General features: G+C 47.0%; 1 protein-coding gene across 3 annotated transcripts in view; it reads right to left on the minus strand.

Annotated features, from left to right (window-relative positions):
* Positions 1–16,812, minus strand: part of Fgfr2 (fibroblast growth factor receptor 2) — a 104,358-nt gene that overhangs the window by 41,526 nt on the left and 46,020 nt on the right. For all 3 annotated transcript variants that reach the window (NM_001347638.1, NM_201601.2, NM_010207.2), the window contains one exon: positions 15,022–15,145. In NM_001347638.1, coding sequence (NP_001334567.1) covers positions 15,022–15,145 — 124 coding nt within the window. The remainder of the gene's footprint in view (positions 1–15,021; positions 15,146–16,812) is intronic.

Genomic DNA, 16,812 nt, shown 5'->3' on the forward strand with positions numbered 1-16,812 from the left:
ACCAGCAGGATAGAAGCTGACCTCTGGGCTGGTTACTGCCAGCCAAACTCACCAAAATGCTCATTTCTACCTGTCAAATACCAAGAAGGTCATTTCCTTCTCATAAAAGAAGGAGTTGCAGGGCTCAACAGACGGATGGCTCTGTTGATCTAGAACCTTCTGCATAAGCTTGCAGTCCTGAGTTCAGTTCTCTAGACCATGTATTTAAAAAGCAAGGCGGGACAGCACATGGCTGAAACCTAAACTGGAGAAGTGGAGAAGGGAGGCCCTTGGAACTCACAGGCCAGCCTAGACAAATCATTGAGTTCTAGCCTAAAAAAAAAGAAATAATAAAGTTGAGGGTGACTAAGCACATCTGCCTCTAGCTTCCACACGTGTGCATGTGCACGCCTGTGTGTTTGCACATGTCTGTTCATGTGTGTGCGTATGAATGCAGGTCTTGAAGGCCAGAGGAGGGTACTAGATCCCCTGAGAATGGAGTTACATGCAGTTCTGAGAACCCACCATGAGTTCTAGGAACTGAACTTGGGTCCTCTGCAAGAACAAAACACTCTTTTTGCCACGAGGCTCTCTCTCCAGCCCGAGGGAAGGAATCTTAGTTATCAGTTCATTCCCTGCTTTGGTTTTTCCAATTTTGCACTCACACACATGCTTTTACATATGTATGCATGCAAGTGCACGTGTGCGCGTGTGCATGCATGGACAGTGTAACCTTCCTTGGAAACAGAAGTACTACAAAATCTCTAAGGTTCTGAGCCAGATCTATGGAATTTCATTGCAAGCCTTTTTTTTTATTAGCCATACTTGTTTCTAATAAACCATCTCACACGCAAACACTACACACGTCATAACACTGCCCATGAACAAGGAGTGCTTTCAGAACACAGCGTCTACCACAAGCACCAGCCTTGGACAGGGAATCTGTTGCGGGGGTAATACTGGCAGGGCCTGGTCCAGAGCTTGCTCGTGGTCAAAGGGCTGCTGAGCTCCGGTTATTAAGTTATTCCAAGCTATCCGGACTATTTTCACCCAAAGGGAAAAAGGAGACCTTTGCAATGGTTCAGTGTTACTGCGTTTGCAAATTACGGCATACTGAACTACGTTACAGCTCGCAGTCTTGAATTCATCTTTTCAAATTTTCTCACCTTATACAAAATAACCTCCAAACTACCCGCTCTCCCCTGTCGGCTCTTTCTCACTTTGGGCAGAAAAACTGCAAGTACAGTTACTGTGTAATAGAACCCTTACACCATCTTCCAAAACTTCTTACAGCTGCGCTCAGTATAAAATGAAACCTCAGAGAATGTTATTTAAAATGTTTTTAAAAAGTCAGTAGGCCTCATGTTTCATTTCTCCACATCAGGCTTTGATTTCCTTTGCAACCTTAGTCTCTGCCCTTCAACAAGTTGAAGAATGAGGCCTGAAACGTCTTGGAAAAGGCCCCAGGATGCCGGCATCTGCCATCTTGTCTTCAGCCATCGATCTGGTGTCAACAGACCCTGAACAACAGCAGGGCTGGGGTGCAGCACCCATGACCACAGCACCTCAGCACTCAGAACCCCGAGACAAGAGGGACAGAAGTTCAATGTCAACATGGGCTACATAGTGAGACCTTGTCATGGGGGGGGGGGGCAGGGTCGGGGTGGGGGGGTGCGGATAAAAAAAGCGGTCACCAGGAAGTTGGTGGAAGTGCATGGAAAACTCCTGGAAAGCTGGGGTGTAAGTAATTCAGATGCTTGGTGAGGAGACGCTGGCAACAGGGGAGCCCGTACAGCCTTCCCAGTGGGCACCGGAGAAGAGGGTGAGACCCCAGAATGACTTCCTCCAAAAAGCTCCCCTGAACCTCATCTAGCCCCAGGCACATCAAAGCTCACAGGTTTGAAGCTTCTCACAGCTTCTCACAGCTTCTCACAGCACACTGAAGTAAAGGGATTAGGCCTGTGAATTATTTTTGGATGAGAGACTGAAGCCCACTGCTGGCTCAGCTCCTCTACGTGACAACAAAAATCTCATCTCCTCCAGCAGGAAGGATTTACAGAGAGGTGAGCTCCTCTTATAGCATGGTGAACTCTCAGATATTATAGAAAACACATTTTTTCCTTTTCCAGGGAAATGAGTGAAATAAATACGAGGAAGGGGCTAAGCCCACGGACAGCTTACCTCTGCTTCTGCACTGCGATTTGAAAATGGTTACAATTTGGACTTAGAGGCTGCTGATCCGTGAACCCAAAAGGCGGGGAAGGAAGGGGGAGGGGCTTTCAAATAGCCTTTTGAGGCCCCTGTGTGAATTTCAAATTAAGACACTGTGGAAAAGCAGTCCAAAGGGTGGGGCCATGGCCGATGGGACAGTTGGCCCGCAGCTCTGGAATGAGGTTCCTTTGAATAAATGCTTAGTAAATACAGCCTGAAGTGCTTTTTAAAAAAATGCCCTCCTGCCTCCTCTCTCTCTCTCTCTCTCTCTCTCTCCTCTCCCCCTCTGGCCCCCTTGCCTCAAGTGTCTACTCCTCCACTGCTGAGAGACTACATAGACACATTAACTCTCCAGCCTTGCACTGTAGCCGGGAGCCAAGACCCAGCCAAAGAGGGGAAAAGGACAAGAGCTCGCTTCATTCCAAGGTTATTATGGAGCTGGGGGAGGGGGAGGGGGACTACCTGAGTGATGGAGACTAAGTCTTTGTTAATTGACCACTGGAACTTTATAACATGTCAGGACTCCTCTGGATATAATGATGTGTTTGCATAAGATAGACCTACAACTTTTGCTGTAACAGAGCAGCAGCCTCTGATGGACAGATGCGGGTAACCAGGTATCCCAGGGATCAGACAGAGGGCAGGACTCTTGAATCGCACCTATAAATTAATCAAGCCAAGGGCCCTGGTTTCCAGACTGGTGCCTCAGTCTCCTGAGTTTTTCTTCTCAAAAGTTAAGCAGCACTTAAGACTCCTTACCCTGCTCCCAAAAGTTGAAAGCTACTTTTTCTGGCAGCGAGACTGAAACCGTGCCGAGTTCCCAGGAAGGCCCTGGAAGCAGCCAGTGTCCTCTTGGACAACCCATTCATTGAAGGATAACCTTGCCTGCTCTATCCTTAAATTGAAATCAAAATTTAATTGCCCTTCTTCCAAAATGGTGGTTTCTTAGCAACTGCAATGGGCTGAAGAGAGAAAGAACATTCTGCGATTTGCAAGACAAGTAAAAACAAGAGAGAAGTCTTTTTTAAGCCAGCCTGACTTTTCTCTCAACAAGAACGCACTAAACCAGTTGGTGAGGCATAGCTATTAGGAGAGGCAGCCATCAAAGCCACTGATGTTCAGGGCCCAATAACCTGCTAAAGGCCTCATGCTCATTATACAATTAGCAAAATGAGTTCATTGCCCTGTCAGGCCTCTGCGGACGTATTCGCACTGGCCAGGCTCAAGCCAGTTGGATTGTGAGTTTTGTTTTGTTTCCCCTAACCTTTTCCCAACCTCTACATATCGGCACAAAAGACGGTCAGAACTGAAAATGATCAGTAGAGAAGGCAGAGCAAGGATCAAGGGAGCACTGTACTTTCAGAAGGACTGTTGGTGCCAGGACAAGGATATTAGTGCTTAGTCAATCTGCCCCAACCAGGTCTTCTGTCTTTCTCTCCTACTCCTTCCTCTACCCCCACACCCCTTATACCCTTAGCTCTGAAACTTGTTATATAGACTAAGTTGGCCTTGAACTCAGAGATCTGTCTGTCTCTGCTTCCTGAGTTATTTACTTTGGAAATGCAGGGTCTTGCTCTGTGGCCTGAGCTGGGCTTGAACTCATGATCCTCCTTCCTTGGCTTCTCCAGTGTTGGGTGACAGGTATGCACCACTAGACCTAGGGTTCTTTATGGCTTTTCCCTTTCTTCTCTTTTCCTCTGTCTTCGTTTGTGTGCACACATGCCCGTGTGTGCAGGTTCACACCTCTTGTGTGGAGGCCAGGTCAATCCTGGGTGTGTCTCCCTTGGCTGCTCTCTCCCTTAGTTTTATTTTATTTATTACTGTATGTGCACTGTATGTGAGGAATGCTTGCCATGGCTCTGTGTAGAGCTGGTGCTCGCCTTCCACAAAGGTAAAGCCTGTAACCACTGAACCATCTCACCAGCCCCGCCCCCCAGCCCTTTCATTTTGAGATCTTACAGATGGGGGAACTTATCAGCTGACTTGGTTAGCTAGTCAACAAAACCAAGAGGTCCTCCAGTCTCTGCCTCCCCAGCTTTTGCCCACGGGCCCATGGTCTCATGTTTACACACTAAGCACCATGCCCATTGAGCTGTCTCCCTGACCTCTGCCTGACCTCTTCTGCATTCCTTTTTTTAAAAAGACTTATGTTTGTTATTTTTCTTAATAATGTGTGTTAGGGAGGTGCGGAGTATAGGCACTTAAGAGCTCAGAGACATTAGTACTTCCAGAGCTGGGGTTCAGGCAGCTGTGAGCCACCTGATATGGGTGCTAGGAACCAAACTGGGGTCCTCTGCAAGAAGAGCATGCACTTTTAACCACTGAGCAGTGCCTGGCTTACTGTCTTTCCCTCTTCTGATCTTCAGTCCTGTTGCAGCGGGTAGCCATCCCTCCTGTTGGAACACCTGCCTATGCAAAGTCTTGCAGAATCTGTCTGGGGCTCTGGCTGCCTCCAACCAACCCCACCCCAGGCCCTCTCCCACACCTTTGCAGAGTCTAAAGAGCAAGGTTGTTTAGGAAGAGAAGAGTGTCTCTCCTCCAGTGCCGAAGTCCCAAAATGACTTATGAAGGGTACACCATGCAGAATGCTCGAAGCACAACAGCACTGATTCCTTTGTGCTTGCTCACTGGCGTGGATAGACAGAGCAAAGGGCTGGCCCGGCTCAGGCCTGGGAAGACCCAAACATGTGAAGGCAAAATACCCTAATGAATGTCACAGAGGATGACTGGCTTGGAATTGAGCTCCTTCTACCTGCTGGGTTGTCAATTTAGATCTTCTTAGGCAAATTATAGGAGCTGAGCTTGGTGTCATTTATACCCCAAATGTTTTAAGACACCCTCGAGCTCCCTGGCTTCAGGGGTACGACGGCACTGTCAACTCGTCTGTCATGTTTTGATTCGAAAGGGCCTCTGCTTTTCTTTACAGGGGACTTGACTCTTGGGAGGTAAACAAGATTCAGGAGACAGACGAGAGTGACGTTTTGCGTGTGTTAAATATCACTAAACTAGATCTTCAAAAACAGTTTAAAATGGCCAGTTTTATGTAGCCCAGGCTGGCTTCAAACTGGCCTTAAGGCTGACCATTAGATTTCTGATCCTTCTGCCTCCTCCTGGGATTACAGGCGTATACTGGCACACTCAGTTCCTGTGGTATTGGGGGTGAAACCTGGGGCTTCATGCATGCAAGGGAAGCACGCTACATCTGAGCTACACCTCCAGCCCAACCATGGCTTTGGATTTTTGGGGGGGTGGGGAGGGTGGGGGGCTTGTTTTGTTTTGTTTTAAGGAGACACAGGAAATGTGACAATATTGTTGAATCCATGTGATTTGCTCCTAGGATCGTGACAAACCCACCCTCTCAGTGAAGTGTACTACCTTGTTCCATTTACTAAATGACAGTTGTTCTTTCAATACCAAGTCTACCCAAGGTCCCCGCCACACTGGCCTTTGGATGCTGATGTCAATTCAGACGTCAGATGTCCACAATCTCCCTCCTGAGGAGCAGAGGTAAACACAGCTGAGATCCACCCCACTGGGCAGGACACCATACAGCCCTGCACCCCACTAGCCTAAAGGAATGTGTGATTTTAGCTGGTGTGTGCAGTGCCGGGCTGCCCTCACAGGAAAAATGTGCTGGACAAGGTTTTGTTCTTTTTAAATTGCTCAGGCATTAAACACATCCTCTTGTCAGAAAGGCTGAATTCCAGATTAGACTCGTGGGATTTGCAAAGAAACAAAATGGGAATCACTGGGAAACCCCCCCCCCCAAAGCCAAAATTTTATGCCATGTGGGTTTCAAAGGATCAAGCTAGCCTATTTTGAGAAATACATCCTAGAAGAGTACTCACACAGGTGCCCAATAAAGAGATGTACACCAAGCTTGTCATGGTCATGTTGTAATGGAAAAAGAGGGTATGCACAGCCTAAATATGATGACATACTATGGCTCTGTCAGCAGCATATGGGCCACAAGGATGAACTGAAATAGACCGGTATGTGTAGACACAGGACAACTTGGCTCTCATTATCAACTTTCACCATTTAAAAAAGCCTTCCTTGGAGGAAGTCCGGAAAGCTTCATGCTAATCCCTCGGATGCCTGGGTTTGCTCCTGGGGTGGATCAAGCAGAAGGAAAAACTCTCAGCACATCTGAGCAAACAAGAAATGTCTCCCTCAGGTACAGACAACGCAAGAAGCTAAAGGATAGACTCTTTGTTTTCCTAGAGCCAAAATGGGAGACGCTCAAGACTACTTGTAGCTCACGGTGCACTCAAGTAGCAGAAAGGCTCAGAACCATCACCCAGACCCCAAACACTGCACCAACAAGACAGAGCTCACCCTCACAACACAACACAACACAACACAACACAACACAGACGATGTTCTAACCTCTCCCTCCAAATCAGGACAGGGACTTCCTCACTGCCTCCTCTTTCTTCACAGAAGAACAGAACACCATCCCCATGTGACAACATCAATGTCCTTGGTCACCTCCTCCCACAGCTATGTAAAACCTACACTAGTGAAACAACCTTCTAAATCAAATCTCCTATGTTAGCAGCACACCCTGGCCTCACTCTCCCTTCTCCTGCTCTGTGGACATAAAAACCAAACAGGAAGATGATGAACTCAGTCACAACAGCAGGGTGCTCTGAGGGGAAGGGAGTCTATGAGCAAAAACTTACATGGATCACTTACAAGGGGAAGGAGATGGTGCCACGGCCATACTCACTCCTAAGAAGAGCTGGTATCAGACTCAATTCACCTGGCCCTTTAGTTCAAAAAGGCAGATGCTAATCAAGATGTATGAACACATGTGTTTAAAAACTCTAGTTTTTCTGTTTCAGAATTTGAAATATGTTAAGATGCCCTAAACTCAAATCTAAATTACACATGAACTAGTTTCTCTGCTCCAGGGTAAATGCTTTTTATCTAAAATGCTTGGGGCCAGAAGTGCTTCAAGTTAGAGCATTTCTTGGATGTCAGGCTATGCGTGCATCTGTTTTACTTGTTGGCCATCTGTAATTCTAAAACCTTGAAATCCTGAGTTCTCCAAAATCTGAAACTTGTAACAGGACAATCCTTGACTGACAATACAATAAATCAGAGAATTAAGACATTTTTGGAGACTGGATTTGCAGATTAGCCATGTTCAACCCAAGGGGCCCATTACCACACACTGTTGCTGCGATCCACGAACGCATCCTCAAGCTAAGCTTGCTCCCAGGTTTCCTGCGGCTAAGTAGCTTTCTATCTACCTGCTCCCATCTGCACTTTCTATGCACAGTCCCAGGAAAAGATCATCTTCGCACAGAACTGTGGGGCATTAACCTAACCAGGACACCTCTACATCCTCCTAAGCTCCTATTGCAGATTCCATGCCAAAGATCAGACAGCCAACCAAACATTAGCCCTCTTTGGTCACCTTTACCAGCACTCTTGCCAGAACTGAGGGGAATCAATAACTTTCCTTCCTCAACTGTAGGTCAAAGGGCTTCTGAAGGTCCTCAGGAACAGAGCAAAAATAGACTATTAACCAAGCACTGAGAGATCCCTACCAGATTGGTGCCTATAAGCCGCTATCTATGAGGGCTAACTTCTTCCCGGGAAGCAACTCCTTTGAAGCAGTTGATCGCCGACCAGTCTTTGCCCCTGGAAGCCCTGTGGTAAGGCAGGAATGTAGAACCTCTCTGGAGTAATGAAATCTCATTAACCGGCTTTGACCCCAGGGAGTTTTGAAATCCCCATCAAGAAAGTACTAAGCCTCAGCACCCCTGTAATGAGGACTAGCCTGAGTGTGTGTCTCAGCCTGGAGACTGGTGAAGAAGCACAGGATAAGCGTGCAGATCGCCCGGTGCCATGATTTAGAGCCCTGTTCTCGTAGCAACTCTTTCTTGGCTGGGTGCAACAAGCAAAGCAGGTTGTCGCCCATCATGGTTTGAATCAGGAATGGCCCCTAAAGGTTCCGGTTTTGAATGCTTGAATCTCAGCTGGTGGCACTATTTTGAGGGCTGGAAAGGGCCATTAGGGGTTGTGGCCTGGCTGCCAAAAGTAAGTCCCTAAGAGTGGGCCTTTGGAAGGTAGACTTGGCTACAGATCAATCGGGGACGTGTTTCCTGCACACTGCTACTCTGAGACTAGGGTTCTGAGTTCTTTCGCAAAGGCTCCCTCTGTGAACTCTCACCTGCGTACAACCTTCACCCTCAGCTCATCCACAGTGATGAGGCTAGGTTTCCTAAGTCCAGAGCTGGCAGAGAGAGACAGCTCCAGCATGGTGTCAAGCTACAACCAGAAGTGGGATAGTGTCTGCTGGCAGCCAGATCAGAAACGCAGAGAGATCTAGGTGAGGCCTGAAGCCCAGGAAACCACTGGAGGGTCTCTGAGGGTCCCCGTGCTGAAGCCTGGCTGGTGCCGGAGGAACACAAGGCTTACAAGCAAGAATGGAAGGAAAATCAGCATTCAGTGGTAAAACCTCTGAGTCATTTAAATTCTGTACCCAAGATTCCCCCCACCCCCACTCCGGTCACATCAAGCTCTAAGAAGCCAATGAGATGGAAACCAAGACTTGTATAAGATCTTTCTCAGCAGAAATCAAGGAGATCCTGCTAGTGGAAGTTTCTATAATGAACTCAATGGCTAAATGATTCAATACCAAACATCCTAGCACCGCATCTTTATTTTTATCCATATAGCCATATAGCCCAGGCTGGCCCCAGACTCTGTAGCCAAAGATAACCATGGACTTCTAATCCTTTCCACAATGACTAAGATTACAGATATGCCATACTACACTTGGTTATATGCAATGTGGGGTGGGTGGAGGGAGGGGTCAGACTTCATCATGTATTCTAGGCAAGCTCTCTATCAACTGAGCCACACCCCTGTCCTGGCCCCTACTATCGCATCAAGGACTTGAACACTATTCCAGGTCCCACATTGGATAACCAGGCTCCTCCAATCCCTTCCTCACTGCTATGAGATCACATAGAAGCCTCTGTAATTCCATCTTCCAAGTAGCAAACCGATGCTTTGTGCAATTTCTTCCTCTCACTAGAGACTGCCAGAGGCTCCAGGCCAGGGGTCAGCCACACAGCAGGGCTGAACAGTCTGTGCCTAGAAGAAGCAAGACTTCATTCTTCTTAAATCCACACCTGAGGTACCCGGCACACGCTGCCAGGCTGTGTCGCATCATGTCTAGAGCTGAGCCGTGGAGGATTTGTGTCAAGGGCTAGCCAACAGTGTCTTTCTGGCCTGCCAGTGACAAGCCAGGGCAGGACTGGTGGTAAAGGCTGAGCCACCTCCACCCTGCCAGAAGTGAAGGACAACAAATGGCAGCCCTAAGCATACCACACCTGGGGTGGGAGATGAGATTCCAGAGAGTGTATTTAAACTAGTAAGGGATCAGACATGTTGTTCATACCTCCACTGCACTGCCCCCCTACCCCACCCCACCATACCAAATATCAGGAGTCACCAGTAAGTATTTAATAGTCTCTGGGAACACAGAAGTATAGCGGTTAGCAAGAAAAAAGGCTCATAATTCAGAGCTGAAGGGCCTACCTGAGTGAAGAAGGATACTAACCCTCACTTCTTCATATATATGCATGTATGTATGCATGTATGTATCCTTGCGTGTGGGGGGGTGTCCAAGCGTGTACATACCTATGGCAGACTGAGGTTCATATCAGGAATTTCCTTGATTTATTTTTCTACCATATTCTTTGTGGCAGGGTCTTTCTAACAGGGAACTCCCAGACATAGCCAATCTCACTAGCTAGCCTACTCACAGGAGCCTGTCTCCGCCCTCCAGGGCTGGAAATGACCCAGCATGTGCCTGGGTTCTAAGGATCCAAACTCCTGTCCTCTAGTTCTCAAGTCCATTTGCTTGGCAAGTGCTTTACCCACTGAGCCATCTCCCCCTTGCCTGAAACTAATCATCTGAAGTAGAGGCAAGGGGACCAGGTCTGAGAGGCCTACAGGAGCGTCTTCTCCAAGTCCTTGTACGTATCACCAACTCCTGCTGGACCCAGATCTCCTCAGCCTTGAGATGGGGTGAGGGGTGGAAGGAGGAGTAAGGAGGCTCTGTGATGCTCTGCAAGCCAAGCAACCAAACCAGTCTAAGATGACAGCATTACCCAAAGATGCCAAGTCAGCAGGAAAGAGAACTTCACCCACTGGTCCCCAGATGGCACTCAGTTTGCCTAATTAAGATTTGTGGGGCTCAGGAGATGGCACAATCAGGAAAACACCTGCTTTTCAAGTATGAGAATCTGGGTTGGGTTCCCCCAAATCCATGTAAAACAGCCAAACAGAACGATGTATGCTTGCAGTCCCAGAGCTGAGATGGCACAGACACACTGACCAGTCAGACTAGCCTAATTGCTCAGCTCAAGGTCGCAGTGATAGACCTTGTGAAGAAAAGGAGGAGGAGGAGGAGGAGGAGGAGGAGGAGGAGCGAAAGACTCCTATGGACTAGCACCAAAGTTGACCTCTAACATCCATACACTCCTAGACACATAAACACACACACACACACACACAAACACACACACACACACACACACAAACGCACACAGACACACTTCTTCCAGTTAAGACTACCAAAAGTTATTAAAGAGTAATCCATGTGGGGACACTTGTTACAGCAGTTTTAAGGCACTAACACGGCCATCAAACAAGTGAGACAAACATCTTCTTTCCAATGTTGCAGGTTCAGGAGAGCCTGACAGCTCTCCTGGTGCCCAGATGTTTCTGACATTAGGCTGGCTACTCTTATCGCTGCACCAAGCTGTATTTGTTCCTAACATGCCAGGGCCTCGGTTCTTGGGTCAGACCCAAGAGATGTTGAAAAGAGTTAATGACTTCTAGGCGCCAGTTGGTGGTGGTGGGCCATCCGTCAGATCAAGGGCTTTAGCATCCCCACTGAGCTATCACACTGAAGGCTCACTGCCTCCTGTAGCCATTTACCTGGCGGGCTGTTTTATTATTGCCACAGTCACCAAGGCCTGGAGCTTCTTGCTAATTTTCCTTTGCTGTAAATGGCTGCAAAGTAATAGTGTCAATTTTAATGAGGCTAGAGCTATCCCCTCGCACACAACAATGGCCCGCTGTTTTATTCCAGGACACAAGAGCATCACTTAAATCATACAGCTTCACGGCTTTTTTGTGGGGGTGCAGGAGTGGAGCGTTCAGTCTTGATGCTTCCTACCAATACCTGAACCCCAGACGGAGCGAGCACAGAGGCAGTGCGGCAAGAGCCAGGCCTTCCGTTCTCTGGCAACCGTTTCTAGTTTTCTGTGAAGTACAGCGGCAACTGAGACCCTGTTACCACATAGCAAAGTAGAGCATTTGGGCTCCAGGGCCACCAGGAGTTTGTTGCCTACGCCTGAATCTTTTCTGTTTCCACTTGCCAAGATGTTCAGAGCGACTGCCAGCCCTGTAAGTCTCTACGAGACTCTGGCTGACTCACTTCTCGTTTTATTAGAAGCTCTCCAAAGCACGCTGAGGTTTTGAGAGAGAGAGAGAGAGAGAGAGAGAGAGAGAGAGGGAGAGAGGGAGAGAGAGAGAAAATTTCACACCTCGAACTTTACTGAAAATGTCTTATATTCCACTGACTTTTGAGTATTTATAAAGAAGGCTTAAGACTTAGAAAAAAAAATCACTAGAGTTGTGCTTTGATGGATATTCCCAACCAGCATTGTGTCATTATTGGCCCGGGTTGAGCTGGGCGATCTCCCAAACTTGTGACATAATCAGGCCTCTCTCTGCATTACTCCATACACTCCACGCTCCCTCCACATCACACCACTGAATCATATGCTCTTTTCAGCAAGACTGATTGCCAGGGGATTAACATTAGACAGCCCAGCTCCATTATTCAGCAGGTCCATTCAAATCCCAGCCCTAAACTCGGAGAGAGACTTCAGAGCTTTCACAGGGACGAGCTGCCAGAGAGCTCAAAGGGGAGGTGGGGCACGGGGGCTTTTGAATGTTTAACACAACAACTCAAGCTAAAACCTGCTGTAAGCAAGACCCTGGGGCGACAGCGGCCCTGCCTTGACTCCTCAATTCTTGGAATGGCCCCAACCATGAATAATTTGTAGACCTGTGTTAGGCTTCAATCTCAAAGGACTCCTACAGAACAATTTTTTTTTCTCTCTGTAATAAATTACTTAATTTTAAAATTAAGTATTCAGAACTTTTAGCCCCAAATCTGGCATTCTTAATGCAAACAGTCCATGTCAGATTTTTGTCCCCGCAGACTGAAGTAAATCCCAGTCATGTGCCCTTTGATGAACGGATTTAGAGCCATTTGTGACAAAAGAAATCCTCTCACACGTCACTCCTCTGTGTGTGTGTTTACTAAAATATCTGAGTCTAGCATACCACAAATGTCTCTATAAGAAACAAGACCAAAGGTCTGGTGATGCAGGTCTTAAGAGGAGGTACCAGTCAGGATGCTGAGGCAGAAAGAAGATGGAAACGTTGACCTGAGACTGGGCAACTTAACAAGATCTCATCTCAACTGATAATATACATATTTTCAAAAATGTCTGGAAGATGGCTCAGTGATAGAGTAGCTGCCTAATGTCAGCCCTCAGTATCTGAGGATGGGAAAGTGGGGGACACAAACCAGGGATGAGGGCATGTGGGCCAGGAATGTTCAAGTTCATCCTCAACTACACCACAAGCTCAAGGCTAGCCTGGGCTACATAAGAAAGACTCTATCTCAAAAAAAAAAAAAAAAAAAAAAAAACAAAAAAAACATAAAAATAAATAAAAAGTAAGAAATAAGCTGGGTGGTGGTGGCGCATGCCTTTAATCCCAGAGGCAGAGGCAAGTGGATCAAGTGGATTTCTGAGTTCGAGGCCAGCCTGGTCTACAAAGTGAGTTCCAGGACAGCCAGGGGCTATACAGAGAAACCCTGTCTCGAAAAACCAAAAAAAAAAAAAAAAAAAAAAAAGTAAGAAATAAAAGAAGGCTCTGATACTCTGTTATGAATAGTTATAGGATAAATATTACACAGTGCCCTATCAAATTGCACACTAAGGCTCCTGAATAACTCATACTCTTGACATTGGAGGTTTACACCCATACGTAAGTTAAGACTACATGCTATGCTTTGAAAGGAAGTTTTGTGAGTGTAACCTCACTTAACCAGACAGTAAAATGTTTAACTTTTAGTCAACCTAAATCTTCAATTCAACCAATCTATGCGGTTTGGTTAATCCTGTATTGAGGGAGGCTTTTATTGGTTCTTGGGTAATTCAAGCATTTGCAGAATTTCCCTTCAAACAGTTTGCATCTTATGAAAGAGACAGAAATATCCATAAGTAAGAGAATACTCGGGGCCATGCATGCAGACAAAATGATGTAGCAGAGTCTGTGTTTACAGTGGGTGGATCTGTTTGTCACCTTGTCACCCGAGAGAAATCAAAATGGATTGACTCCTCAGTCATCAATCTGCACACCTAAGAGTAACCCAAAGAAATGACCAAGGAGAGAGAAGCCAAGTGTCACTGTGCCTGACAAGTCGGAACACAGAAAGCTCCTACAGGAAGAGATCCGAACCCACCAATTCTGTGACATAGAGGAGTCCCAGCTGTAGACTCCTGTCAGGAACAGTGGGGCAAACACTAACTATCAACTTGACAGGACCTAGAATCACCCTCCAGACAACCCTCTGGGCAAGTTTGTCAGGAATTAATAAAATTAATAAAGGTGGGGAGACCCACCCCAAAAGGGGGTTACCCATTAGGTGTACTATACAAGAAGAGAAAGGTGACCTGGGTGCTAGTATTCATCTGTTTCCTGACTGCAGATTCAGTGTGACCAGGTGCCTTGCCCACTATGATGGACTCAAACTGGGAACCCAAATGAACCCTTCCTTCCATAAGTTGCTTTTGTTAAGTATTCTGTGCAACAATGAGAAAAATAACTTAAGTAGCAGCCAATCAAATCTCATCAGTAGTCATGATACAAACTCATGATAACCAGGAAAACTTGGGAAGAAATGTCCTGTTCTGGAACTACAGGCTGTGTAACCTTAAGATGGGAAATGAAAAATGATCCGCTTATGGGTGCACTGTGACAAAAACCTATTTGTGAGTCTCAAACATAGGTGGTTCCTTTGGCTCAGAGAAATGTCTTCCAGGAATAAGCATTGAGCTACCTAAGGACCATTTCTGACATTGACTTTTTTCTTCCAGCCAGACAGGGACTCAGTCATTAAATTAACTGTTTCTTTACTCTTTGTATGATAAGTTGCCCTTCTTTAACCAATGTTTGTTGCCTCTCTTTTAAAAACAACATTTCCCATGGCTGGAAAGGTGGTTCAGCAGCTAAGAGCACGCATTGCTCTCCCAGAGGACCTGAGTTCTGTTTCCAACCTCCACATTGGTGGTACACAACTTCCTAGAACTCTTGCTCCAGAAAACCCAGCACCCTCTTCTGTCCACTAAAAGCACCTGCACTCACTTGCACATAATCCACACAGACACATCCACACAGACACACACAAACATAATTAAAGCTTCCCTTGCACGTACCAAGAATATTCAACATAATCTTAACTTCCAAAATGAAATGTTTTATACCACATCTACCTGATAAAAAAAAAAAAAAGTAATGCTTAGGGGCCAAGAAGATCTCCCCCAAGCCCATAAAACCTGGCTACCCAGGAAACAGAACACAGTCATACGACAGACGAGACCTTCTCAGATGACATCTTATGGATACAAAAAGGAGACAAGCCAATTCTCCTTAATTGTAAGGTAAAAAATAATCTCGCTGCTATGGTTTGAAAGGAGTCAAGCCAGAAGGCAAACTCACCAACGACATCGAGGTGGTAGGTGTGGTTGATGGACCCGTATTCATTCTCCACCAGGCAGGTGTAGTTGCCTTTGTCTGACGGGACCACACTTTCCATAATAAGGCTCCAGTGCTGGTTTCGTACCTGAAAGAGGCAAAGGAAGGAGGCTCTTTATCACAGAGCACCATTCATTGCAGTATGAATGGAATTGGCTGGATCGGAGTTGAGCTCATGGCCATGAGCAGGTTCAGCATGCACACAGCCTGGGTTCAAATGCCCAGGAAGTTGGTGGAAGCAGAGAATGGACAGGATTTGTAAACTGCCCTACAATTAATATTCAGAAAGCTTTCCCTAGGCAGGCTGGTATTCAGGAGCCTGTGAACGTGTGTCCTTGTCTTAGATTTAAGGTTCCATTAGGAGAACCTACATGGCCAAGAAGTCCAACCAGTAAGCCTCACGATGTCATACCTCACTGGGAGGTAGCCATCCTCCCACCAGGAGCCTGCAGTCCCCAGAGCACCACGTAATCACCTAGAGCCAACAGTGGTGATCACTGGCTGTGCCACACCCTCTGCCTTAGCTAATTTAACTCCTCCAAGAAGCCCTTGGGTCAGATCTATTATTGTTCCTAAGGCTGTTTGTTTCATTCTCTGGGTCCCCAGATATGTGGACAGTATGTGTTTTCACTGGGACCAGGGGTCTGTCCCTTCCCCTCCCTGATGGGGAGATAAATAAATGGCACGTGTTCCTGGTATTCCCAGAATTCCAGACATGGGAGCAAGGACTCCAAGTTGCTGTTTGTTTGTAAATATCTTGAGACTTTCCAAAGATAAGAAGCGCACGTAAAACTAAGCTATTATGACTCTCGCCCACAGCTTGTCAGCTCACATGAGGTTCTAATGTTCTCATCTTATGAGAACTTAACTAGGCAGTGGGGAAAGGCACTTCAGAGCCATGCCCTTCTAAAGAACAGAAGGCGGGGCACCTGTCCCTGGATGCACCTGAGAACAAGAGCAATGGTATGCCGTGGCTGTAACTGCCAAACAGAGCCAAGATCACTGTTCTCCACCAGGATGCCACATGGTAGCCCTGGGGTGAGGGCTGGATCCCTCTTAACAGCACAGGCAGAGGGTTAGAAATGGGGCAGGGCAGGTGCCTTGCTTAGATGCCACTGACCCCGACCCTTGCACAATCATGGAGTTGCCTCAGAGTCCAGCACAGGAAGGTGATAAAGGAACCCTGACTCATAAGCCAGAGAGGTTGGGGAGAAGGGATGAATCTGAGGGCTTCAGACTGGTGACAGAGAAGGTCTGTGTTCTACTCAAAAGACTCACGTTGGTCCCCTTGCAGGACCTGCAAGACCACCTGAGAGAAAGCCAGGTGGCTTCTTATTAGGTAAAAGCTCCCTACATCATTCAATATGAGTGTCCTGATTGGGGAAGCCATGCCAATTCCATAGTCTTATGGAAACCTATCAAATTCCAGTCCCAGGGTGCTACTTGGCAATGTCTCTCTGAGGGGTGGAAGAAACAGTGACCGGCTGGCTCTTCTGCAGAACTCAAGGCAGACAGGGACACAAGGGCACCCTCTGTATCCCAGGCTTTCGGGATGATCAGAACTGGTTCTCCTCCTGCCAGTCATGTGGAAGGTAGTTTAGGGATGCAGCCCCAAGCTACAGAGTCTACGCTTCATAATCCAGCCCTGAGCCCTGCTGTAAATATTCAGTTCTTTGAGCCCCCGCTCAAATGTCATGCCTGTGAGCCTTTAATCATGGCAGTGCCTCACTCTGGGCTCCATCCAAACTGTCAATG

This window comes from Mus musculus, chromosome 7 (assembly GCF_000001635.26).
Source record: "Mus musculus strain C57BL/6J chromosome 7, GRCm38.p6 C57BL/6J".
NCBI lineage: Eukaryota > Metazoa > Chordata > Mammalia > Rodentia > Muridae > Mus > Mus musculus.